The 27,322-nt window shown below is 44.2% G+C and overlaps 1 protein-coding gene across 2 annotated transcripts; it reads right to left on the bottom strand.

Moving 5' to 3' along the window:
- Nucleotides 1-182: 182 nt before the first annotated feature.
- On the bottom strand, nucleotides 183-27,099 carry PRDM8 (PR/SET domain 8). 2 transcript variants are annotated; one of them, XM_043973239.1, is made up of 4 exons: nucleotides 26,713-27,099; nucleotides 4,949-5,169; nucleotides 3,700-3,931; nucleotides 183-3,276 (listed from the first exon to the last, which is right to left on the bottom strand). In XM_043973239.1, exons 2-4 carry the CDS (start codon nucleotides 5,165-5,167, stop codon nucleotides 1,538-1,540), a joined length of 2,190 nt encoding a protein of 729 aa, XP_043829174.1. In that variant the 5' UTR covers nucleotides 5,168-5,169; nucleotides 26,713-27,099; the 3' UTR covers nucleotides 183-1,537. The 2 variants fall into 2 exon arrangements, with proteins under 2 accessions (XP_043829174.1, XP_043829173.1); XM_043973238.1 differs by lacking the exon at nucleotides 26,713-27,099 and adding an exon at nucleotides 7,497-7,765 and having other exon boundaries at nucleotides 644-3,276.
- Nucleotides 27,100-27,322: the final 223 nt, after the last annotated feature.

Here is a 27,322-nt window from a genome sequence, read left to right on the forward strand (position 1 = left end):
TCCCAGAAAAATGAAGGGAAGGGGTCTTGCAAGTGAGTGCAAGTGAAAGAAAGAAACCCGGTATCACCAGAATTCTCCTTCATTTTCAAGGGTATGGAAACATTGGGAAGTGCCAGTACTTTATTATTCTTTTTCTTAATGTTATTCTTATTATCATTCCCTTTATTAATATTTATTATTATTATTTTGGATCAGTGTTGCTTCTCTTCCGTATGTAAGGAATGATAGGATTTTTCAATACGTTGACTGGCCCAGGCTAGCGACCAGACTTGTTTAGGTGAAGGGTTGGGGTTGGGGCAAAGAGAGGGGAATCATTGCAATTGACGGATTCAGCCGCATAAAACTGTCTACAAGTTGTATGGGAACTAATCACGTAGCGACCAACAAGAAAGCTGACCTTTCAGTAAAAGGTATTTGTTCAGGTAAATAATAGTACGTCTTTCGAACAGATAGCAAAAGATTTTCCAAACGATCATGAGATGGGCCCGTTTACCTGTCCCCATACATTTTATTCCGTTGCAGTCACTTAACACCTTGTTATCGGTGAGGGAAAATGCAACTTCGGTTATTCCCGGATTTTATTCTTCGTTTTTTCGATCCCGCTGGCTCCTTCATCCTCGTGCACTCCAAACTGCAACTGCAACGAATGTGTGCGTTTTACCCTCTTAATTCCCAGTAACCGGATGCCACAAACAGAACGGACACACACTTTCCAAATGAGCACTTAGCCACACCCAAATGCTTTGAAGAAAATAGTCATTTATTGTCAAAGCATCCAACATACCGAGATAAACTATAAAGTTTGATAAATCTTTGGAAGGGGGGAAAAGAAACACATAACTATGCATACTTCGTTTCACTGGCACAAAATTACACTTTGTATTAAAAGGAAATACATATTTACAGAATCGATGACATTCTTCATGGAAGTCCTGTAACTATTTCATGACACATGCACTTTCCCCTGGAAACTTAAACCGATCCCCCCCTCCCCATTTTTCAAATGAGTTTTTGCGTGTTTGCTTTGTAAGAACACAAACTGTAATCGCGTAATGCAGAAGCCTTGCATTCTTCTTTGTGCACTTTATATCTAAAATAAAATTTGCCCTTCCATATAATTATTACATCTAAATTGTGTAAGTGCTTAATAATTTAAGTAGAAACGTATGACAAATGCATCAATATGTTGCAATATATGACATTTTAAAAAATGTATTTGGGGGGAGTGAAAATGCGTGCATTAAAAAAACCCACAAAACCAAAACAAACCCCCGAATAAAAACCCACCACCCTCTCTGACTCAGATGTACATCTGCGGGTGTGGTTTTGTGCAAGTAAACATCGGAATGGCAAATCATGTCTCGGAGTCCCGTTAGGTGGCCCATTTGCCCTACACTGTGCGCGCGTGTGAGAGAGAGAGTGTGCCTGGGAAAGAGGTGAGGCAGACGATGGAGGGAGGGGGTGAGTTTCCTTCCTGCAGCTGGTTTGCGGCGTGTGCGTTGAGATCCCGCTGACCGACTGGTTCTTCCATCCCATTTTAATTATGCGAGGTCATGTGCCTGGATAAGTGGTGGCGCTCCCTGAAGGATTCGTTGCAAATGGGGCACTTGAGTTTCTCCTCTCGCCGTCTCTTCACTAAAGGCTCCATGGCGTACTCCTTTTTGTGGTGTGACCGCATATGGTACACTAGGTCTGAAGTCATGCGGAAGGAGGCGTTGCACTTGGCGCACCAGTTCTGCGCGGGCAGGCACAGAGACGTGAAGGATGGAGGCAGCAGCGTGAGCGCGGAAGGCAGCTGCAGCTGCAGGGGTCCGGCGGCGGCAGCGGCAGCGGCGGCCGCGGCAGCCGAGCTCTTGGGCCAGAAGGTGGTGGCGTACAAGAAGGGGCTCTGTTTGGGGAGGCCCCCGCCATTCTGCAGGGGCGCACAGGCCCCGTTCAGGTCCGCGGCCGCGCTCTGAAGTTTCACTGCCAGGGGGTCTGCCGGGTACAGTCTGGTGGGGCCCACGCCGTCCCCGGGATGGCACGGCTCCAAGGAGCCCAGCTTCTGGCCCAGAACTAAGGGAGGCATTTGGGAGAAGGTTCGCGCGGGCTGCGAGAAGGCGCTTTTGCGTTCGTCGGGCACTGCGCCCTGGCCGGCCCCTGCGCTGGCGCCCGATCCTCCGCTGCCCGCGCTCCCGCTGCCTCCGAGCTGTGGCACCGTGGTGAAGGCGCTGCCCCGGGCCGGGCTGGCTCCCTCCAGACGAGCGGACAGCGGGCCCCCGGGCCGAGCTCCCAGAAGCTTCTCGGGGCCCGACGGCGAAGAAGAGGAGGAGGAAGATGCGGGGGAAGAAGTACTGCTGGCCAATCCGCCGGCTCCCGCGCCAAGATCCTTGTCCTCTCCCGCGCTCGTGGCCCCTTCGGCTGCCTCCTCCTCCTCCTGCAGGAGCCCCGAGCTTCCCCCGACAGCCCTGGAGGCCTTTTTCACCTCCACGAAGGCGCTGCGCTTGGCCTCGCCAGTCTCAGGACTGGGTGGGGCGAAGAGGCGGCCGTTTTCCTCCAGGCCGAAGTAGCTACCCGTCGTGCGGTACTGCTGCTGCGGGGTGCACACCAGGTCCTCCTTGGAGGCCGGCTGGGGCCGCTCAGCAAAGCGGCCTCGCCCCCCCACCAATACCACCCCGCCGCCGCGGCTGCCCTCCTCCAGCTCGTCTGGGTATTTTCTCTTGGATTTGCTGCCGCCGCTACCGCCGGCACTCACGCTCCCCCCACTCGGCGTGGCGGGGTGCAGAGCGCAGGTGGTGTTGCTGTTTGGGCTCAGCTCCACCTCCTGGTGGCCGCTGCCGCTGCCGCTGACTCGGCTGCCTAGACTTCGGGGAGGAGAGCAGCTGCGGCCCCCACGGGAGTTTTCTAGCTCTCGGGCCAGGTTGTGGAAATCCGTAGACGGCTTGACGCCGCTTCCCGCGCCCGGCGCCGGGGTGTTGCTGCTGTCCTGGGATGCCTGGTAGTGGTGGATGGGAATGGTAGGTGGTTTGCAATACTTAGGCCCAGGTCCCAAAGTAGCCTCCGGCTGCTGTTGGTCCTTGGCCACGCTGCCTCCACCGCCTCCTCCTCCTCCACTGTCGCCGCAGCCTCCACCTCCTCCACCGTGTTCCTTTGTGCAGCCTCCGCCGTCCTGCTCATTGTGGGAGCCGGTGTCAGCGCTGTGGAGTCTCTTGGGGCAACGGAAGCGCAGGTGCGCCACGTAGGGGAACTCGAACTGGAAACGTTGGCTGCAGTCCAGGCATGTGTAAGGGGGAGACCCTGTAGCAAGCAGACACACATGTGCACACACAGAGAGAGGCTGTTACTCCTGTCACCCCAGGCCTCTCTGTCAGCCCTCACCCTCCTCGCACAAATTCGCATGCCTCTTTTAAGTTTCTGGAGAGGGAAGTCTATGCACTAACCAGACAACACCCCTTCCCACCTAACTTTTCCTTCCTGCCTTGTAATTAATTAAGCAATTGGCTTCCAATGTCTACATTCGTAGCCAACCTTTCTCACGGGCAGCCTAGCTTCATCCGGGGCTACTTTGCACTGGGAACCTTCGTCAGACCTTCCCCAAAAAGCCAAAACAGTGTGGACTGGTCTGAAGTGAGTTCCAAGGTTGACGGGCTCTCTCCTCCCTATTGATTCTCTCCCCAAACCTCTAAAGGGCGCCGTGATTTAGGCAGACCGACAACCTACCGTTCATTTTGTTGTGGGATCTAGAGGAGCAGAGCAAAAGAAGATCAGTGAGGTCCTTCCCATACCAAACAAGCAACTCCTCGTCTTTGGCGATCCTTCGGAGGGATCGGTAAAATAGCTGTCCATTTTTTATGTAGGCTTCTAGATTCTGCTCTTCTTTATCCCTAGCAGACTGAACCAGGCGAAGCCACATTAGACCTTCTGAGGAGCCATTTGCTGCCGAGGTGTCCACCTGCATTAAACGTAACCAGAGCAGTCAGTCAGCCAACGTGCCACCTTCTCGCGTCATCCCAGGCCCACAGCGCACACAGCTCCCAAGCATTTGACCCAAGCCGCCGCCCATACACATTTTTGTGATTCACAGAAAGCTTGCTGTGCTGAGCAAGTTCAGTAAATGTATCTCCCAAATAAATCTGCAGGGCATTGTTTTACCACATTGGACAAAAACCTTTTACTTAAATGTATAATCAATTTTACTTCAAAAAAAATTAGCCTATCTTTGAAGTTTAAGATTTATTGGCTAATTGAATTCGTTTCTTTCTGAATTCAACTTCTACGATTTATACATTGTTTAACAAAAATATGGGTCTAGGTTAGGACTAGGCCCTAAGTGAGGTTTGTATCATAGGTCTGGAGCCAGAAACTTAGTTCACAATCAACTCCTTGTGTGAAGGGGAAAAGCCACTTCACCGTTCTCAGTTTTCTCATCTGTAAAATGACAGATTCCTTTCAGCTCTAAATCCCATGAACTCCAAATGTATCTCTTGTGGGGAAAAGGTTGTTTTAAATCTGTAGCACCCCAAAATCTTTTAAACTCAGTTCAGCAACCATCTCTTGTGCAGTAGAGGATGTGGGGGGGGAGATGGGTGAGGGGAGGGAGACACTTCAGAATCTGCCAAGTGTAAGGTAAAAAGAATTACTGTACAAACGATCCCAGCATGCAGGAAATCTCCCAACAAAAGAAAATGTTCATAGGCTAATTCTACAGACAAAGTGAAATGGGGAAGTCAATCAATTGTTGGATATTTCAAATATAGGAAATCACTACCCCCTAAGTTATTCGGAAATTTCATGTGATAGGAAGGTAGGAGGAAGTTGAGGAATATTTCACTTTAGCACGGATAGATACTGCTACTATAGGCCCCGCTGAGTTGATATGTTAAGGGAGGGGCAGGGGTATAAATCTTTACTTAGCCCTTGCTTACCAGCTCATTGACAATGCAAGCATCGAACAGCAGTCAGATCTTACCCGGAATATATAAGGAACTGTTCTCTTGTCCGTGGACTTCAGGGCTATAAAAGCTATACTGTCGTACAAGGAAGTGTGGCTCAGAACGCAGGGACCGAATATCGCATTTTCTGGGATGTCGCAGGTGGTGTAAACGCTGGTAAAAATATCCGTTAGACACTGCTGAACAGCCTTGGCATCTCCATCCCAGACGCCCCTTTGGACACCGGTATCCTCCATCGCTTAAGACATATATGCATAGCAAGGGAAGAAGAAAAGTTACACAAAGTTACCTACATGAACTGATGTACAGCCCCTTAAATCTCAGAATTTGATTCCACTCCTAAGGTACTACTGTTTACAAAATAAAATAAAGAAGTGTTTCCTCTGAGTGGTGCCTGATATACTTTGGTGTTTTCAAGTAAAATGAGACTTTAGAATTTCAAGATGTGAACTGAAGCGACAAGGGGGTGAAGGCGGGGGTGGGGGGAAGGGAAGCGGTGCTGGGACTGACAGGAAGAAATTGTCATATTTACATTAACCTACGAGGAGCAAAGGTAGGTGAGGTTGAGGAGAATAGGAGAGTAACGCAATTTTAATGCAGCCTATAGATTCTCCCAAACTAAAAGAAACTTGCAGTGGTTGAGGGAAGGCTTATTCCTTCGCTCCTTATGGAGCTCTGGAGTCAAAGATGTGCTCTTTTTCTTCCAAAAAGGAATCTAGGGCTGGAGAACAGGCTGTGACAGAGGAGCATGGCAAATGGATTTCAAGTGGACTGTCAATGTCACTGATTTCATGTCAGCTAACCTTTAGCTCTAGTCTACAAGAGGGAACGTATGTCTGCTCATTACCATAATCCAGCACTTTCCCTCCGAGACTTTAATTAAAAGCAGCAAGCAGAGGTAATTATTTTTACCTCGACACACTTATTTATGGATGAGGGTGAATCCCAGTTACCTTGTTATACAAGGGGATAGATTCAGTCAAATGTGACTTGTGAAGTGTGCAGGTACAAGGCAAGCATAAAGTGTCCCAGTCTAGGAATACAATTTGTGCAATGAGTTGTGAATGCTCACTTCCCTAGACAGGACACTTTTTTTTTAAAGATGTGAGGGGGCGGGAGTGGGGGCTGGGGCGATCTCTATGTCGGTTATGCTCTTAAGGGTGGGCTCTCCAGCTGTTAAATCTTTAGGAGCTTTTAAATCAGTCACTGATGGAGAGCTCTCTATTAAGCTGTCATAAATGAACATCTCGCCCTCCTCCCCCTGAACACTTCCAAATAAAATAAGATAAAATGAAAAGGGGAATCTTGGCATCTTGAAAAAAATGAAAAAGACAGTTTTGAGTCTTAAAGAGGATTGGAGTGGTGTTGGATGTATTGTTATCTATCATACGGGGCGATTCTTAGGTTCCTCGGACCTGGTATTTCACTAATTATTATCTCAGTGATAATATCTGTAATGTCAGTAGCAGAAGATATGGGGGCTAATTCTCTCCTGAGAAACCACTGATTAGGAATTAATATTATTAATGTCCATTTCCTCTTAATACTCATTAACCAATTAACTTCACCATTTGGCTTTGAGATAGATTTGTTTTCCCCTTGTAGTTAACAGCAAGACTGAAAGTTTGATTTGGTTTGTTTCCTTTTTTTTGCTTTTCTATGCATCCCTCGCCCCAGGGGGGAAAATATCGGGAGGAAAAACCTTAAAAGAGAAAGTTCCTTCTTTTTCTGGACAATAGCTCTTTCCCCCCCTCATCTCTCCGTGGCTTTTTGAGATCCGGTTACAAATCAATGTAATTTTTTAAAAACTCCACAACTTTTTTGTTCTTTAAAAAGCCTACTTCTATTCTTTCCTTTCATTTTACTTCAATTCAACGTTTTAACCTCGAATTTTTCTCTCTTTTTAACAAGTCCCATTCCCAGAAGCCTTTCATTGTGCTGGAGGTCGCCCCGTCACTTCGGGCAACAGCAGGGACGCAGTCATTAAAATGCAGTTTTACCTAACAATACGGGGAAAGGGTCCCCAGAACACCCGGGCTAATCATCACGCCGCCCGCCCGCCAAGCCCCAAGCCCGGAATCATCACAATAACCCGCTGATGGGCATACTGAAGAGAGCAGAGAAGAGCAGAGAGCTTGCCTGCTCGCCAACCTGCCAGCTCCCAGTTACTCTTCCCTATGCCGCTGATGAATTAAGATCTCAAAACCCTGCTCCGTTCCGATATCTCTTTTTCCTCCCTTCTCAGATCCTCTTTCTGGGTACAAGATCCATTCAGAGAAAGCCAACCGCTCCAAGGCAGCCGGGTCCCTTCTCTTCTTTCACCGGCCCTGGCATTGTCTGCCGCTTGCCAAATCACCACCTCGGTGGCAAATCGCTTCTTTTCCCTTTCTCCCTTTTGTATAAAACGTATTGGTGTTGTAGGTCCCCAGTTCATCCCCACCCTACAATGCTTGAAATTAGGAGGAAAAAATACTTCCCCCACCCACTCCCGCTGGATCTTCTCGACCCCCCCCCCCCAAAAAACACAGAAGCACGGACAACCACCACCAACGTAAATAGACTTACCAGGAATAAGGTCAGAATATAATCCCCAAACCAAGGATACCCGAAAAGGATAAAGGATAAAATCGACTCTCGCCTCCCCCTACCCCTAAGTGTCTATTGTATTTCCATGTCAGGAGACGTTGGTTTTCCTGTCCTGTGTGCCTTGAAAAGCGCAGGGGAGAGAGAGAGAGAAGGAGAAAGGAAAGGAGGAGGGAAAAAAAGGAGGAGGAAGAGAGAGAGAGAGAGAGAGAGAGAGAGAGAGAGAGAGAGAGAGAGAGAGAGAGAGAGAGAGAGAGTTGTACAGATGGACCCGATGCAGTGACTGACTGGCACACAGACACACACTTTTTGTTTGCTGCACATAATCTGCCCAATGACGCGTGACAGCCCATGTCCCCTCCCTTTAACTCTTTACTCGGCGTTGCTCTCCCTGTGGTTGTCCCCTCTCCTCTTTCTGCCTCCCATCTCTGCTAGCTACCTGGAGGTCCAGCACTTCCCTTCAAGAGTCGAAAAGCCTTTTGTGGGTTCTTACATTCTATTCCACCTTTTCCCAAAGCTTCATCATTTTGACATTGGGAGGGGGAGAAAGGGGGAAAGAAATAAATTAATTTTATAGGAAATAACCCTTCCCACCAATATTATCACCAAAAATGGGAGGGGGGGTGCTGTCGGAAGTGTCAGTATGTTATTGTGTTCTCATTGGAACCTCGGGAGCTCCAGCAACACAGCTGATGAGAGCACCAACAAGGGGATCCGAAATAGTCGGCACCGGGTGACAGGCAAGGAAAGGAAGTGGGTGGGTTGGGTTGGCCCCAAATTGCTCCCCAATCACTTACTAGAGACTAGCTACGTTAGGTTTGGGGGATGGGAATAGGAAGAAAGACAGCTTCTTCCCTCGGGATTTCTCAGATATCCAGTGCCCTGAATTTTCAGAGGGGGGAAAAGACTTTAAAAAACAACAACGCAAAGTTAACTTTTCAATGGCCGCCAGACCCCTGTGCCAGACCCGCTAAGAGTGTTGTAGAGCAGGAAAGGAACAGAGTTATTTCAGAGGCATTAGGGTAGGGGCAACAATTCTTTAAGCTCTGTAAAGGGTGTGGGGCAGGGTAAATAATAAGACCTGTCGGAACTCTAGTCCTCTCCTCTAGGTGGATAGACCAATAGATCCCAAGTGATTGAAGGAACCTTCAGTTTACTAGAGCCCATCCCACCCCACCCCCACCCCTAGTCTTTAACATCCATTCCGAGATTCCCTCTGCGATGTCAATCTGGGGATTCCTGAAAGGTAGTATGTACTCTGGGTTTTGAAAGTCTGTTGGGGGTTGGAGAAGGAGTCTTATTCAAAGACTCAGGCTACTTTACTTCTCCAGGCCCTTGGATTCCTAAAAAGAAGTTACCTCGGAAATCTCAGGAGCATCTTACTTTCTCTCTACCACCTCCTTCCAATGTTATATCCTATAGCTTTTTTTTTGGGGGGGGGGGGGTGGAGGGGAGAGGGCCCGTGGTCCTGTGAAGAGCCTTAAAGTGGACTGCTGAAATCAGTCTTTCAATGTCTTTCAACACATTTTTACTTTTATGGAGAGGGTTTGGAAGCTTTCTCTATTCCATCCTTCTACTGAGGGAAAATAGGCTACTTTGTTGTTTTAAAATCCGTCTTGTTATGCATTGTGCTTATGGCCAAAAGTCAAGCAATTATCCATATAATTTCAGAGAACCAAATATTATAACTCCACTCTATGAAGTTTATAACACGCTACCAAAAAAAATCCACTTAAGATTCTCACCTATTAGTAAACTTTGGTTCAAATTGACCAGATACTGGCAGGGTTCCAAGCCCTTTGGACTGACTGGACAGAGAGCTTAAGGACAAAATACATACTCATTTAGTCAGATTCCGTTCTACCCATTCTCCTGTAATTGGTGGTGCTAGTGGAGATAGGGATAGCTGGATCTCATTGAAGTCAATGAAATGTCTGCATTGCATAGATACATCAAATAGATATGCACTGATTTAAAAAAAAGATGGAATTTCAAATAGAAACAAGGATAGAAACATGGAAAGAAGATTTTAAGAGGAAGATTTGTATAGGGTGCTAATTCAGTCCCTATGTCTGGCTTTGCTAGGACTCTTTCTGAAGCTGAACACATGGACAGTTTTCTGGGTCAGGGTGGCATTAGACTCATCTCTTCTTGGATGAAAAAAAAAATAAGGATTTCTTCTGTAGAGAACTGATGGGCTTGGTAGAATGTGATAGAAGAGAGATCATTAGCTGATCTCTCTTCCTTTTGCCCCCTTTTCCCTAGTTTCCCATTTCTGTGCCCCTCCCCACCCACCCCCCCCAGTCATCTGTTCACAAGGGCCAGGAATTATTCTGATCCAGACAACATCTTTGTGCTGCAGGGAGACTGAGCTGGGAGGTTTCTCCACCAGAAGGAAGGACTCTGAGGTCACTCTGTTCCATTTGAATCACAAACTAGAAGGTGGCAAAAGTCAGGGGGAGTAGTACAGAGGACACTTTCCCTAAAGTTTCAAATTTCCTCTCCTTTAAATAAATCTTTTAAAAACTTTTTCTTGAAAACCCACATTCTTCTTCTTTACCCTTCCCCATGTCTTCTATCCCATCTCATTCCTACTCCTTTGCTCCTTTCCATTCTTTTTAGTTGTCTTTGCTAAGGGGCAATTAAAAGCACCCAGCAATGTATATGTTCCCCCCCACACACACACCCACCCCAATATTTTCTTATTAAACTGATCAGGATATATCCTGTCCAGAAATAAAGATGATGATACTGACCAATCCTCCTTTACATATAGCAATGAGAGGTTTTCTAAGAGCTTTCCAATAAAATCTCTGGAGGTAGTAGGGAATACAAGATAGACACAAACACAACTGGATGTAAGAGCCACCAAGATTCTCTCTTACCATTTATTTCAAAGCTGTGTTTCCTTCACATATTTGTGCTAATAATATTCATTTAATTCCAAGAGACCACAAAAACAATCAGAAGGGGAACAAACCATTAAAAGCACTCTCTTCTCCAAACTGCATTTGGGGGGGGGGGTGATATAGAGAGAAGACAAAAGAACTTAATGTAGTTTAAGGACTTTAGAAGAAAATCCATGAAAGCCTCTAAGGCTGAACAGAAATTTTAAAATGAATAGGTAGATAAGAAAATAGTGAGGATGAAGGAGGAGAAATCTGGGAAAGGAGACTCACAAAGACCAGCAGAGGCTCTTTCAGGGATTTGCAGGTATGTTAAAGGAAGGCAGAAAGGGTTTGTCCTAAATTTTGCTGTTTGTTTTGGTGATGAACAAAAAACAAAAAACAAAAAAAGAGAGACAGAGAGATTGAGAATTGCATCGCAGTACAATTACTTGATGGGTGGGAAGTTAGACCTTCTTTGCAAAAAATACAAACCAAGGTGGCATCTTTACTAGTGAATCTTCTTGACAATGCTTCCAATGAATACTATAGCTCCAGAGTCAAGCTTCTTAAGGAAGGAAATAATGAATAAAATATAATATAAAGGAGATAATGAACTTGTAACAATGGGACTTCCCTGTCATCTTAATAAATCAATAAATTACATGCTTCAAATATATATATATATATATATATATATATATATATATATATATATATATATATATATATATATATATATATATATATATTCTTCAGGTCGTACAAAGTACAGAAAGTTTTTTTTTTCTTTTTGCTAATTCTATGGGGAAAAAAACATGTCAGGTCACTTTTTCTCTCTCCTTCCAAAAAAAACTTGGAAAAGCTTTGACTTTGAACAGTACAGAGGGAGTGAAGCTTTCTCTTGTCTTTTACAAACTTGGTTTTTCCTCCTGCCTTCATTTTCATAGTTTGAATAGAGTTAAGTAGACTTTCAACACTCATTTTATCCAATTCCACCAAACTTGTCACCTGAATTAGGGAGATTGACATAACATTAAAAATATGGGAGTATGTAAAATTTAGACAGTAATTTCTGCCTGAAAGATTTTCAGTATTTCAAATGGCACAGTTCTTGCTTTGTGGTATAAATTGTCTAAATGAATATCATTAATGGGATGGGGGGAAGAAAATCTACAAATTATTTTTATTTCTCTCAAAATTTAAGGGACAGCACGGTACATAAACCAACTTGAAATTGCCCTGACATTATTAATTATAGAAATTCACTGATACTAAAAGCACTGTTAAGACATTTATGTGCATTTATTCAGCCTCAAAAGTGACTATAAAGCACACCTCAGTCAATAGTTTCATCTAATTCTCATGGAACAATAGGTTTATGCATATATTTGGGGTTCTTTTCCCTGATATTTTATTTCCAATTAAAATGTTAAAGGGATAACAATGAAGAAGGATGAGGGATATTCCCCATGCACATTTCTATAAAGCTTTTCCCAGCAACTGAAAAGACAAGTGGATATTCTACTTCTAATGCCTTCTTTTGGAAAGGATAAGTAGAAGGATAAGTTGATGAAAAATCTACTGAAGTAGGACAAAGGAGAAGGGGAAAGGCAGGGAAAGGAAGGGAAGGGAAGAGAGGGAAAACTGTTTTAGGACTATTAGAGTGGAAATTCTTATGCTTAGTCGGGATAATATTGGGGAAAAAAAGAAATCTTAGTCTTGTTCTGAGAAAGATGAACTCCTATAGAGTGATCTTCATAGAAACTCTACAAGATGCCTAGACTGATGAGGGAAAAAAATGTGTTTCTTTCCCAAACTTCTTCTCCTCCTGGTTCACCTCTGCTCCTTACAAATAAGGGGTTGATTTCCAAAGGGTTTGACTTTCTTTCCCAGAAGCAAACTGGAAGGAATGAGTAGGGGATAGGTAGAATGAGGACAGAGCTTACTTTATGCCTATTCCTTTCCTGACTGAAGTAGATGGCAGGAAGGAGTTACTCGAAGAAAGAGGGAAGGGAAAGAAAGGGAATTCTGATTGTACTTTAACTTTGACAGAAAATGACCAATTGTTTTGCTTCATAGGAACTAGTGTGATAAGGCACATTTCTGGGGATAAACTTTATCAGACTATTTGATACAGGAGGAGAAAAACAAAAGAGGACTGGGTGGACTGGGTGGCAGTACTCAGGTAGAAAGTGACCCTGGAAACATCTCCCATCACTCTGTATGAGGTGACTAATCTGGCTAAGCCACTAGACTTCTTCAATGTAGTAAGGCAGTCAAGGAAGGGTTGAGGTCTTAGTTCAAAGCCTATGACATGAGTCAGATCTTACTCTGTGAGGCTTAAGAAGTAGAGGGGAATGAAAATCTGAACACATCAGACTTACTTCAAAACAATCTTTCAGACTGAAGTTCACCTTTGTCTTTCAGGGGGGTGGGTGGGAGGAAACCTGCTATTTGGATGCAAATACTTCTCGGTAGGATTTTATGAAATCTTAAGAAGTGACAGATGGATGGAATGGAAGGAGGGATGGCTATGGAAGCAGAAAACCTGGGTTTAAATCATACTCCTTGTTTCTCCTTAACCTGTGGGAGCTGGAGCCAGCCGCTTTTGACTTCGGTGGGCCTTGCTTTCTTCATGAGTAAACTGAGAGTACCTGATTAGATGACTATTCCTTCTAGTTCTAAAGCTTTAATTCTAAAACTCAAATGCTTTCGTGGGTGAGGGGTTTAAAAGCATGGCCTTCCAACATTTTCCTATGAGAGTTCAGGAGGATTGATAACAGGTGAATGAGCCCCTTCCTGCAGCTGCTGCTACCTGGAAATTCACCTTTCAAGGATCTTGTCAGATTTAATCCCATGCTCCCAAGCAGAAATCTACCAAATACAATCTTTCAATTATGGAATTCTTTTCTCAAAAGCAGTCTTAAACCACAAGCCTAGCCTCTTTCCTATGCACTAAATTCAGATTTAGAGAGAGACAGAATGAAAAATATTCTGGATCCCAGTATTTGGAAAGACTTGGGTTCATATAAAACCTCTCACACTAGCAGTACCAATGACTAAAAATTGTGGTCCTCAGTTTCCTTATCTGTAAAATCAAGGGGTTGGATTTCATGATCTTCAAAACTATGATCCTATGAACTGTCTACTGGACATCTCAAACTTAGCATATACAAAACAGAAAGTATTATCTTGGGGCAGCTAGGTGGCGCAGTGGATAGAGCACCAGCCCTGGAGTCAGGAGGACCTGAGTTCAAATTTGACCTCAGACACTTAACACTTACTAGCTGTGTGACCCTGGGCAAGTCACTTAACCCCAATTACCTCACTTAAAAAAAAACCCAGAAAGTATTATCTTTTCCTCAAACCTACCCCTTTTCTAACTTCCCAATTCTTCTAGTCACTTCAATTCTTCTGGACCCCTCATCAATTCTACCTTCAGGACATCCCTCCACTCCAGCCTTCTACTTCGATCCTCTCCAGTCCCCCTTCCACTTTAACCCGGGTGTTCACCAACTCTTGCTTGGATTATTTCAATGATCTACTTGGTCTTGTCTTCCTGGCTCCAATCTCTTCCCTATAGTGTTCAATTAGTTGGGAAATGATATTTCTCAAGCACAGAGCTGACTATTCTCTACCCTATTCACCTCTGTCTCTCTGTCTAGCTATCATTAAATATCTGTCAGTCTGGCTATCTTTCCAGACTTATTTGCACTTCATTCCTTATAGTCTTTATCCCTGTTTACAACCAAATGTGTCTACTTGCTGCTGTTCCTTTTACACTAAATTCCATTTCCTGTCTTTTTACCTTTACCCAAGATGTTCTCTGTACATTGGGATATACTCTTTCCTCATTTCCCCCTTTTGCAATCCCAAGTTGTCTTCAACAACCAGCTTCAGTGCCACCTCCTATAAGGTTTTTCTCTATCCTTTCTAGTTATTAACCTGTTTTGGTACTGAAGCATCAAGGTGGCACTGTGAATAGAATCCTGAGCCTGGACTAAGGAAGATGGGTTTAATTTGGGCTCATGCACTTACTATCTGGTGTGACTCTAGATAACTCACTTAACCTCAGTCTGCCTCAGTTTCCTCAACTATAAAATGAGCCTAACAACACCTATCTCCCAGAATTGTGATGAGGATCAAATGAGATTATGTGCTCAGAACACAGTAGGAGCTTAATTAATGCTTGTTTCCTTCCTTCCTCACATTTATTTCTATTATCTTTTTATCTATTGAGTATCTACCTATCTGTGTACATGTTGTTTCCTAAGGTAGCATGGGAGGCAAGGACTATTTCATTTTTCATATTTCTATCCCCAGCACCTAGTATAGTGCCTTGCAAATATACTATACGTATATCTTAATATTATATCTTAATAATTATGTATTAAATATATAATATATTAAAGATATGAAGATATAGTATACCTTAATAGATGCTCACTGACTGAATTTAGAATTTGGAAGATAGGATAACTGATTTGTTCTCTCATGTCCCACTGCTCCTAGACCTCAGCCAAAGAGAGTGGTGATCCCTTTCAAACCCCCAGTACAGACCCTGTCCTGCAGACAGATTGAAGACAAATTAAAGTATTGCTATTTCATTTCAAACACAGGAGTGAAATAAATCTCAGATTGGAAAATTCTTCTGGATAGTGTCCTTTGGCCCTCACCACCTTTCTTCAGTTCTTCAAAAATAAAATATAGAAAGTCACTTAGAAGTGAATCCCTTACTTCTTCTTGCTCCAATAAGCCTCCCAGTTCTGCATGTAGTAGGGGAAAGTAGCATAGAGTTTGGAAAGAAAGGGAAGATCCAGGGACAGCTAGGTGGCACAGTGGATAGAGCACCAGCCCTGGATTCAGGAGGACCTGAGTTCAAATCCAGCCTCAGACACTTAACACTAACTAGCTGTGTGACCCTGGGCAAGTCACTTAACCCCAATTGCCTCACAAACAACAACAACAACAACAACAACAACAACAACAACAACAAAAGAAAGGGCAGATCCCATCTAGCATGGTGAACTCTTCCATATTGACCCTCTGGAAAGGCACACTTCCTAGGAATCAAGCTTAAGAGTGTCTCTTGTCACATTCTTAGGGATGAGACAATGCAAGGAAATCATCAGTGGCCCTAGATAGGTTACCCCAAGGAACAGCTCCTCCCCGACCCCATGCCCAGTTTAGGACTTCTTTCTTACATATACACTGAGAAACTGACATTGGTGGATACTTCTGTATTCGATTCGTAAACCTTCTGAAATAAGGAATTGAATTATGTTAGACTGAGGAGCTTATAAGAAAGCTTTTCTCTTCTAGAAGAAGGGCTCTAGGTAGAAGGCAAAGAGGCATGTGATTTCTATTCTTGGAAGCAGCCTCTGGGATCCCTGCTTGTGCTTGAATTCCGCCCCCCCCAGGATAAAATGATGATAGTAATTGTGAGAACTAAAAGGATGGGGGGTTGAGGAGAGAGAGGAAAACTGAGGACAGCAATTAGTAACCAAAATAGAGACCACCTCCATCCCTTCCTGAGAGACCTGGGAGGAGATTTACATTTAATACCAAACTGTATTACCTATGGCTTTAAAACTGCTCACATTTCACATTAAACTGATTGAGTGTTTGCAAAGCTCCCTCCATGATTACCCCGTTACATGTAATTTCATGGACTGCACAGTTCAGGGTTTTATTGTTTTGTTTTGTTTTGGCTTTTGCTTTTTAGAAAGGAAGGATAGGGGCAGCTAGGTGGCGCAGTGGATAGAGCACCAGCCCTGGATTCAGGAGGACCTGAGTTCAAATCCGGCCTCAGACACTTTACACACTTACTAACTGTGTGACCCTGGGCAAGTCACTTAACCCCAATTGCCTCACCAAAAAAAAAAAAAAAGAAGAAGAAGAAGAAGAAGGAAGGATGATTAAAAAAAAGCCAACTAAATCCAATACCAGGCTATCAAGAAAGGAAAAGGGGGATGATATAGACTTGAGCAGGGGACATCACTAGGCAGTAATTATATGTGTCAACAAGCAGAGGGGAGTTCTGGCTTAGTGTGGTGGAAATCATAATAACTCTGAAGTATGGAAAGATAGAGTATCAGATTCCTTCTATAGTATTTGTTAGGTATGTGATGGTTTTCAAATCATATGTAGTCTCTAAGCCTCAGTTTCTTTATATCCTTGGGGGAAATTGTATTGCAAACATGAGAGTTATTAAAAGTTAAACACAACTGCAAACCAGGAGGAGAGGTGAGATTTGCAGAATTATATGGGATTTAATTTAAAGTCACACAATAATGGGTTGGCATCATGCTACAATTGTCCTCTAAGGTCATTTCTGACTCAAAGTCTGATTCTGTGAATAAGGTAAGGGGTGTTCTTTGTAGTAAGACAAAAAATACCCAACGTGCACACATACACACACACACATACAGTTCCTACCCACTCATTTTATAGAAAAAAGAATCCATAGAGTATATGGTTGAAAAAAGCTTCAGCAAGGTCACATTTTACCTATTTATTTAGAGATTTCCAATTGTCCTAGAAAGTAGCCCAAGTGGGTAGATCTACTGGTGGAGTGTCTAGATATCTTTTGGTACTAAGGGGCTCTCAAGACAATCATTTTGCTTTCTTGTGACTATAAATGACTATACATGTGACCTCTCCCTAAGAAGTACTTGTGATATTTAAGTTTGTCCTATGAATTTTGGGGAAATAATTTGGATATTATAAGCCGGGAGAAGGAAATTTATCATGGGAAGAACTCTATAATTAAAATATATTCCTAAAAACAGATTTCTCTCCATATTCTTAGCTTCCAGCTTTTCTTTGGTCTGATAAGGTGCCTTCTACCATATAATGCACACTTAAGTAAACTTTCTGGAGGCACTACTAAGGCCAGATGAATGGCATTCTACTAAGTTGGTGAGCACATCTGACAAAAGAAAGTAGAATAAAATGAGGGCCTGCTGTGAAAGAAATGAACCAAAATACCTATAGTGTTGGACTCAGTTTCTCTCTGTTTCTTCTTTTTTTTTTAACTTTTTTTTTTTTTGGTGAGGCAATTGGGGTTAAGTGACTTGCCCAGGGTCACACAGCTAGTAAGTGTCAAGTGTCTGAGGCCGGATTTGAAGTCAGGTACTCCTGAATCCAGGGCCAGTGCTTTATCCACTGTACCACCTGGCTGCCCCTCTGTCTCTTCTTTTAAAGGAAATATTTATAGGTTGAGAGCCTCCAAAGAACTATGCCAAAGATTAAGGGAATTCAATGGCATGAAATCAGTCCTTTCCATTTCCTTAAGAGACTTCAAGCCAGGCATCTACTATATTTCCCCTCTTCCCCTTCTCCTGACTTTACTATGGAACTTCAGTATGCTTAACATATAGCACAGTGATTGGTACTGTAAGGGTCTTAAATTCTAGCTATACTATCTAAAATCTAATGAATGGTCACCAATAAATTATAAGCTTTAGCAAGAGTATTTAAGTGTTTAAGTATCTATTACAGAGCATTAGGATCAGAGAGAAAGGTAAAAATCTAACTATTTCTAAGAGACCCTATCATCTGACCCACCATGGCGAGGTCAGGAACCAAAAGGAGACAGAACCCCTCTACCAGTGTCCACTTCCTACTTCATGTCTCCCTCCCAGAAATGGGAGGCTCCTCAAGTTGATTGACTGGTAGCCTTGATAGACAGTACCCACGAGCAAACATCACTTCCTGACTCTAAGGACCTTGACCACATGGCTTGCCCTCAGAGTCCTTCTCCTCATGGCGGAGCTTTGCTACAGTAAATCTCCAGCAGGTGGCATCATTCCAGTCATTCCAGTACCTAATAGGAACTTAACATGATTGTGGATTATTATTCAAGGAGAGAGGCAACCAGACCCTATTGAATGTGGTGTGGTAGATAGAGAGTTGAGTCAAAAAAAAAATAGCTGGGTTCAAGTCTTCCCTTTGAAAAAAATATATAGATAGATTTTTGCATATCTATATCAATATAGGCTTTGTGACAACAAGCTATTCATTTAAGCTCTCACTTCTCTTGCAAACCCCTGAATTAGTAGGGTGTTTTCTTCTCTTGGAGTTTCCTATACTAATTAAATCCTAGGTCCAGTGCCTTGGTCCTCTTCCTAAAGTCCCCATTTATATGGACTGGTATGGAATTTAGAGATTACTAGGTAGTTATTAGGAGCATGTTTAAGACTGAGTTTACAAAGCCACCTGCAAGTGAGGGGATGAAAGATTGTATGCATCTTCTAAAAACATATTACCTTAGTCGAACGAACACACACACACACACACACACACACACACACACACACACACAAAATTCTTTTTTTTTTTAATTTTTTTTTTTGGTGGGGCAATGGGGGTTAAGTGACTTGCCCAGGGTCACACAGCTAGTAAGTGTCAAGTGTCTGAGGCCGGATTTGAACTCAGGCACTCCTGAATCCAGGGCCAGTGCTTTATCCACTGTGCCACCTAGCCGCCCCCCACACACATTTCTAACAAACAAAAGAACTCAGGAAGATTCTGACCTATAGAATTCAAATGTCTACCTTTCTCAGTACCTTGATTGAGGGTTAACAACTCACTTCTGGCTTACTATTCATACCATTGGAGTGGATTAGATTAGAGCTAGCATATTGAAAACTACTCCCTTGCTCTACCACAATAATCTTCCATTTTAAGTAGGAGAATGGTATCATGTAATACGCGGCTGGGCTGGGGAGGCCTGGCCAGTGTCCTAAGTCAACAAAGCATGGCTATCCAGTTCCAGAGCTATGACTTCAAACACAGCCTGGATGATGGTAGCACTTTTGTGTCAGCCTTCTCCTCTATGATTGAGAAGAAGCTAGAGCCTCTTGTTCTTTGTTCTTCATTCTCAAATAGAACCTTGACATTGGGAGCTGATGGCATGACTTGCAGTGAATTGGATTTAAATGAAGTAGGGATGTTCAAAGTCACTATCTTCACTCTCTCCTCCAGAGCCATCTTGGTCCAATGGCAAGATACACATCAAGCAGGATGACTGAAGATGGCTCCGAATGTTTGAGGCAATTGGGTTAAGTCACTTGCCCAGGGTCACACAGCTCTGGAACTGGATGGCCATGTGGGCAATGCTGAGTGTTGACTTGGGACATTGGCCAGGGCTCCCCAGCCCTGCGGTGTATTATGTGATGGCATTCTCCTACTCAAATTGGAAGACTGAGACTGGATTTGAACTCCGGTCCTGCATCACTTAGGTGCCCTGTGACCTCTAGGGGAGGAGAAAAAGAACCACACAGACCTGAGCCAGAGCCAGCAGTAACCAAATAGCTGCACCATCTTCTTGAGACCATGTGCTACCTAATATACTATAACATGGTGGCAACTGCTAGCTTGTTCAAGTCTGGCATATAGAAGACTACTCTCCTGCCCTATGGGTGGTTTAGAGGAAGACCTGACCAAATGGGTGGCACCCCAATCTCTGGGTAAATTTATCCTGAAGGGGTAACACCTGAGGTAAAATGGCATTAACAAGATTGCAAATCTGTTTGTACCCAATGACAATTGCTACAAGTCTGACGACTGATGTGCCAATTCTGGAGCAGATGTTCTGGAGCAAAGTACAGAGTATGAGGTGGACACCATTGAATATGACTGCATAATTGGGGAAAGAAATAAACAATCCTAAACCTGTGAATTAGTGAACACAGAGGAACAACCTCCTGGTGTTAGGCCCAGTTCTAACAGAAGATTCTTGGGAATATGGTTTTCCATTCATATAAGAACTCCTGGCTGATGCTGGACATCATGGAGAGCATACAAGCCATTCATGCTCAGGACATCCTTGCCAAACACACAGGCATGATTAACACGGCCCAGAAATTGAATAGCTCAGATTCAGGTATGAAGCCAGATGAATCTGCGACCTGTAGCAAGATTCAAATGGATGGTAGGGCAATCAAGGTGTGTTCTGATGTTCCTCTTGTCTTTCTTCTGCTTACAACAGAGATTTTTCCCCAGAAAATCAGCACCTTCACTCCTGATAAAAATGACTGAGCAGCTGGTTCTAACAAGGACCTGGAAGCTGGGAGTGCTAGGTTTTGTCCCCTACTATTTATCATCTCACCACTATCCCTTTCCCAGTCATTTCCAACCTTTATGGTGACCTAGTCAGAGTCAGCAAATATCCAGGTGTAAGTAAAGGTCTCTTTATGTGGTAGTTAATGATACAGATTTTCAACATCAATAAACCACTTGTCAACTCTCTTTCCCCCAAGGAAAATGATGGTCTTTGACTCTGCCATCCTTATCACATCAATACCCCTTTTCTGAGAATTCAGCTTTTTAAAATCCTCTACAGCTATGGGATTTTGGTTGCCCCAGCCCAGGAACTCCAAGGCTATTTAAACAATCTTCAGCAACAAGAAGTTCTGACCAAAACAATAAAACTAGATCAAATCAAAGCAAAACGTCAATTTCTTGAGGTCAGGAGCAGGAGAAGGGGGCTAATATTAGGTGAAGGAAAAAAATCCATAATAAACCCATTCTTCAGATAATATGCTTTTTCTCTAACAAAATGCATATGGCTAGTGTGATTTTTAGTATTTCTCTGAATCTCAACATATTTATCAATCAGATAAACTTGGGGCAAAATGAGAAGAGAGAGGGGCAATGGAAAAGAGGTTGGAAGAAATATTTTGTTTTTCCTGTGAGGAAGATAACTTTACTTGCCTTTTTAGTTTTTCAGGGTTTGTTGTTGTTGTTGTTGTTGTTGTTGTTAGAGCCAATACCAAATCTGAGGCTTTTAAGTGATATCTTCTCTCTGGGGGACACGGAAAAACTCTGCTGTGCAAGTATTATATGACCCAGCAAATGACTCCAAGAGCTGGCCTGGCAGAAGACTTTTCTCTTTGGGGAGACAATGGAGTCAAAATAGGTGTTCTTCAGCCCCAATCAGAAGCCTGGAATAGTTTTAGGATCTCGAGAGTATCTTCTCTGGTATGTACAAAAGTTAGGTCAATGTATGTAGATTTCAAAGGGAACTTCTGTGATCATATGTAAGAGTTTGGTTAATTGGAATTTGTTTTTGGTTTTTGCGGGACAATGAGGGTTAAGTGACTTGCCCAAGGTCATGCAGTTATAAGTGTCAAGTGTCTGGGGCCAGATTTGAACTCAAGGTGCTCCTGAATCCAGGGCTGGTGCTTTATCTGCTTCGCCACCTAGCTGCCTGGTTAATTGGAATTTGATGCTAATGGAAACAAGGTCTTGGGCTGCACCATCTCCTAAGGGATCATCTTCCAAAGAAAAAAATATGGAGAACTTCCTGGACAAAGACTATGTCCTGAGAAAACTTTCGCAGGTAGATATTTCAGGAAAGCCAGACATTGACCAGTAGGATTGGAAGTTATCAGCAAAGAGAGAAATTGGACAACTAATTAACAAGAGAAAATATATGGTGAAAAGGAAGGATAAAGAAGTGGATATTATTTTCTTTGTTCTGATGCCTTAACCGATCCTTTCCTTTTGATTCCCTTCACAGTCTGACACTCTGGATGAAGCCAAGTGGAAGGGAACTGGCTGAGGGAACTATTCTGTGTCATTGCTTAATCTACCTTCTTGCATTACTTGCAAGGATTTTTTTCACTTTTGTCTCTTCTCTCCACATTTCCAAGATGTTATGGATTCAGACTACACTTAGTTATGCAAAGCATTGTGCACAGTAATAACAACAAAAAAGCCTTATTTGGGAGAAATGAAGACCAATTGTGTTCCAGGAGGAAGATCAAACCCAATGGTTGCTATTCTGTATATCTATAGTACAGTAAAGAAAAGTCTCCCTCTGTCCAGGGTGGGGAAATCTGTTCTCTCTCTGGGAAATCCCGCAGAACAGACATAAAATAATGGGATTCCATTTTCCCTTCTCTTTCCAGCTCATCCCTCACATTCTAATAGAAGCATGGGACAAAGGACACTTTCAAATCAGGGTGGAGAATAGGGAAGGGAAGGGGAGGGAGGAATGAAAGGAGATTTATGTGTGATTTTTGGAAACCACACTTGTGTCTCCAATCTGTCATCTTGACCTGTTCTGGAAGAAGGGGCAAAAAGAGAGGAATTAGGGAGCAGTAGAGGGGAAGGCAAAGACTTAAGTAAGTCATTTTGAGGTTTAAGAAGGTGTGATGAGTGGTAGAGTAAGAGTGAGAAGGAATACAGGAGAAGACCCATAGATGACAGTTTATGTTTCCTTTTGGGGGTGGGGGTGGCAATGGAGGAAGAAGTTGACAAACCTTCAGATGTCTTTGTAAGTCCAGTCCATTCTTTTGTGTCTTTATACAGAAATAACTGTGTATCTTTGAATGTGCATGCGTTTTTGGCTGTGTCGATATATGTATGAGTGTGTGTAGGTGTTGGCACACAGCTGTTAGAATGTCTCAACCACTGGTGAGTCTTTAGAAATGAAGCAGGTGCTAGTGAGTCAGGACATGCAGGGGAAGTCTATGGATGATAGGGCTGTAATTTGGGGCAGTAGCCATGGAACTGAGGACTGAGAAGTAAGGGTAAGACAGAAGCTTTTTTAGGATGGGGGGGAGCACTATTTAAGGGAAAGGACCATTAATGGAGGAGTAAATCTAATGAAATTTCTCTTGGTAGCTCAAAATACAGATCAAGATTCCTGAGCCCAATGTTTCTGGTTAGCCTGAATATAGCAGTTCAAAACTATATTGCTTGAATGTATTCTCAATATAATTTACAATTCTTCATTTCACCTCTCCTACCTTAGGTTTTAAATTACTTCATTATCACTTATTTTCATTTCTGCAAAGTGCAATGCCACATGCAGTTGTACTGTATTATTTTCATCAGGAAGCTAATATCTTTGGGAAAGACACGTTAATATTTCTGTGCAACTGGGAAGGCCAGCTTGTCACAACCCCCCCCCCCCCCAACAAACAAACAAAACACCTTAATTCATGACTATAAATTCCTCTCCTTCCAAAGTTATATTCGGAGGAGCATTTTAATTTCCTTCCTTCACTCCCTATTCTTTCAACTCTCCCACTGCATACTGCTGGATGAACGGAAATCTTTCCCCCAAGATTTCAGTCCTGGGCAAAGTTAACAACGAGTGAGAAGGAGTTGCAACTTTCAAAAAGATTTATTTTTACTAGCCATAAATCTCTTCCCGTTGTTCCTCTGCCCAACGAAGCATGATAAAGCCCTTTTCCATAAAGTATTCAGCATTAAGGCCACAAAGCTCGCCCAATCAGTAGCCATCTGCTTCTGCGGTAACCGCTGCTCCCGAAGCAGGGAAAAGCAGCCAGAAGAGAAAGGGCGCTACTGTTAGGGTGGCAGGACAAATGAGAAGCTCTGAATAGCGCTCGGATCCTTTAGTTTGCCTTGTGTATCTGTATCTATAGAGACAGGGAAAGAAAGGAAGCATTATATTGATACAACAATTGTAAAACAAAAAAAGGAAGAGGCGTCTGAAGGGCAATATAGCATGCATCAGAGGTCTCCAGATAAAAGGGGTGCTAGCAGATTTATAGAAACCTTTAATTGGTTTTCAATTGAAAGATAAAGAGGTTGAGGCAAAACTATGGAGAGGGGCAAAGTGTTCTGTACTCGCAGTCTGGAGACTTGATCGATTTCATGGAGTCAAATAGTTGCAGAATCTTTCTGTCCCTTTTTGCCTGTGTGGCCGAACACTGAAGGGAGGGTGTGCCTTTTGCTTTTGGAAGGGATGCTGATGTAAATCCTGCCCAGTTAGTGCCTTGGAAGCCTAACCATCAGATAACGGGGACCTAGTCTGCTAACTAATCCAGGCACGAAGAAGGGTTTTGTGTGTTTGTTGTGGATTTTTGTTTGTTTTTAGGGGGACGGGTGCGTTGGGGGCGGGGGGGGGGAGAACAACACTGGACCACAGAAAACCATATTTGGTAGCCAGGGACTAACCCTTCGTTGCCTGGAGTGGCTCGGGTGCGAGCCTAACATCAGGCTAATGTCCTGGCAGCTTTGCCCTATGCTGGACACATACTTTATCCGGGATCCTTCTCGCCTCACTCTCTATACGCAGTGCCCCAACTCATTCAAACATTCCTTAAACAGGTCTGTCTCTTCGTTTGTTCAGAGGGCTAATTTATTGTCCCGAGCCTCCGATCTCTTTTTCAGTCCCCTAATTAATAAAAATAAAAGGCAATGGCGCAAATTACGATTATGAGGGACAGGAAGACTGTTTTGAATAAAATATAGAAATGATTAAGTTAATGACACGATACTGAAATCTCAAGTGCGATAAACAGCCCCTTGTTGATCATTGGGCATAACCCAGGACAGGCAGAGAGATGGAAGACTGGGCTTCTCCTCGAGGTGGGTGGGCAATCTCAGGCCTGCCAAGGCTACCAAGAAGCCCCACCGCCGGCCAGCCTCCAAATTAGGCCAATTTCCCCCGAAGCCTTTGAAATGATGACGAGAAAAACTTAGAGTCTTCTGGAGGTTTGATATGTTGGAGGAGAACGGCTCTCCATACTCACTCCCCCGCCCCTTGGGCCGCCCCTCGCACCTCCCAAAGTCCCCCAACCCCCTCCATGGGTCCACATTGCACCCGTTCTGACTGAATTACTTGATTCCATGACAGAAGATTTCTCATCACATTACACAAACGTGCCACGGCTCCCCTATCAGTTTTCCTTCTGCCTTTGAACATTCCTCTAACGAGTCGAAACTCCCATACCCAGAAAATAAATGTAGTAGGTCAGAAATCGCATTTGCTCACGCAGGGGATTAATAGGAGCATTGCCTAATGCTGCTCTTCAGAATTCGTTAAGGATTAAGAGGCAGACGGACTCAGGGACCCATTTGGTATTCACTCTCCATTGTGATTCATGTAGATTAGGGGATTTAGGGTGGGTCCGGGCTGAACTAGCCCTCCAATGGCTTTGAAACTTGGAGAGAGCAGCACGTGGCAGACCAGACTGGAGTTCGGTTTAAAATGTGGATTCCTATCTGGACATTATGCTCATCCTGGTAGGCATCAAATAGTCCAGTGAGGTCCAAGTTATTTTAGGACATTCAGCCTTCAGTGACTGCGATCTTACTGCAACCTCGAAGCTTTCAGATTGGGCTTTGTTATATGCTAACTAACCGTAGAGAAGCTAGCTTTGGGCCTTTTGGTAGGGGCACTGGGATGTGTGTGTGTGCGCGCGTGTGTGTAAAGTGATTGTGAACAGTAGTATTCTCTGTTTTGCAGTGGGAGACAGCCACTGATTTACCTCACTTCCTCAAGAATAGCACTGCAAGACTAGTGAGACACGCCGGATGGGACGTGAGGCACTGGGGAATTTATCATCCAAACAGCCTAACAAGCGCAATGCCAAATGATGGACAAAACGAAGCCATGCCTACAGAAAGAGGTTTCAAAATTAATTCTTGTAGTTTTTCTGGGAATATTCACTCACCATCGTCTCCCCTGGGTGGGACTCCTTGTTACACAGCTGCCTGTTTGTGGTGGAAAGTGGGAACCTGTCGGGGAGTACAGGAGGTAGCATTGGCTACCACAGCCATCCTCCAGAGGAGGTGTGGGGAAGAGGGGAAGAATATGAGTTTTTCTGTAGCTTGTTTGCTTTTTTTTTTTTTTAAGGAAGATTGAATGGGGGGAAGGACGAAGAGGCAGTGTTTAGGGTAAGGAAGGCACGCAGGAATGGAGGAAGGAATGAATGGAAGAAAGAAAGGAAGGTAAGGAGGAAAGAAAGGAAGAAGGAAGGGAGGAAGGAAGGAAAGAATGGAGCAAAAAAGTTAGGAAAAAGGGAGGGGGAAGAAGGAAGGAAAGCAAGGAAAGAGGAAGGAAGGAAGGGAAGGAGGGAGGGAGGGATAGGAAGGGAGAGAGGGAGAGAGAAAGAGGGAAAGGGAGAAATGTAAGGAGAGGAAAAGAAGGAAGAATGGAGAGGAAAGAGAAGCTGAAAAGAGGGGAAAGGGAGCTATAAAAAGGGAAAGGAAAAAATCACAGAGTAAGGAAGGGAGAGAGATAACGGAATGAATGTGCATTCCAGACTAAATGCCTTATGGATGCTGGTGGAGTGGGGGTGGGGGTGATGCTGCTCAGGTACTTCTTGTCCGGAGGGAATAACTCATTGCCTAGTGCGGAAAGCGCCCCCTTCTGGTACCTTTGCTTTTACTCCACAGCTCCCCAGGTGGACTGAGCACTTCGGCTGACCCTGGGGACTTGGAAAGAAGAAGCAGAGAGCCACCCGGGAAGGTTTCATTCCCCCCCCCCCCCCTCCCCCGGGTCCCTTCCCTTTCCTCCGCCTACGGTTAGCCCTCCTCCTTACCCCAGGGCTGCTCGTAGCATCCTCTCCTTCCAGTTTGCCTTCTCCAGCTCGCAGCAGCATCCACAAGCGCCTGCTCCTCTCTCTGCTCCCCGGAGCCCGGCCCCCTCTTCCTCTGCAGCAGCTGGGAGGGAGCAACTGGCGGCTGCTGCCGGGCGGCGTCTTGGGGGCCGGCAGCCGAGCAGGAGAAGCCGCCATCTGGAGTCTCCAGAGCGGACTGGCTGGAGAGTGGGGGAGAAAGAGAAAGGGCCTGCAGCTCACCCGGGTCCTCAACTGGGAGACGAGAAGTAAAGGAGGAGGAGCGGGCTTCAGAGGGCTCCGGGAGGGGTTTGCCCAGAGTGGTGAGCTAGGTGGAAAGGGTCAGTGTGTGTGTGTGTGTGTGTGTGTGTGTGTGTGTGTGTGTGTGTGTGTGTGTGTGTGTGTGTGTTGGGGGGGGAGATGCACACCCGCTTGTGTGCAAGTGTGTGTCCCCGGACCTGTGTGTGCGTCGTCTTTAAAGCTGGGTACCCAGGCAGGACACTGGGAAGGAGAGGCCTGTCCTCCTAACCTTTTGCCCTCCAGGACAAATAGCACGCAGAGAAGAGAGAATGGGATCAATATACCTAGTACCCTC

Source organism: Dromiciops gliroides, chromosome 6 (genome assembly GCF_019393635.1).
Source record: "Dromiciops gliroides isolate mDroGli1 chromosome 6, mDroGli1.pri, whole genome shotgun sequence".
Taxonomy (NCBI): Eukaryota; Metazoa; Chordata; class Mammalia; order Microbiotheria; family Microbiotheriidae; genus Dromiciops; species Dromiciops gliroides.

Excerpts from the sequence above, each read along its gene's own strand:
- PRDM8 (XM_043973239.1), bottom strand. The coding sequence starts at position 5,167 with ATGGAGGATACCGGTGTCCAAAGGGGCGTCTGGGATGGAGATGCCAAG. Across the intron at positions 3,932-4,948 it reads CAGTTCCTTATATATTCCGG|GTGGACACCTCGGCAGCAAA; the intron begins GTAAGATCTGAC and ends CGTTTAATGCAG. Across the intron at positions 3,277-3,699 it reads ATCCCACAACAAAATGAACG|GGTCTCCCCCTTACACATGC; the intron begins GTAGGTTGTCGG and ends TGCTTGCTACAG.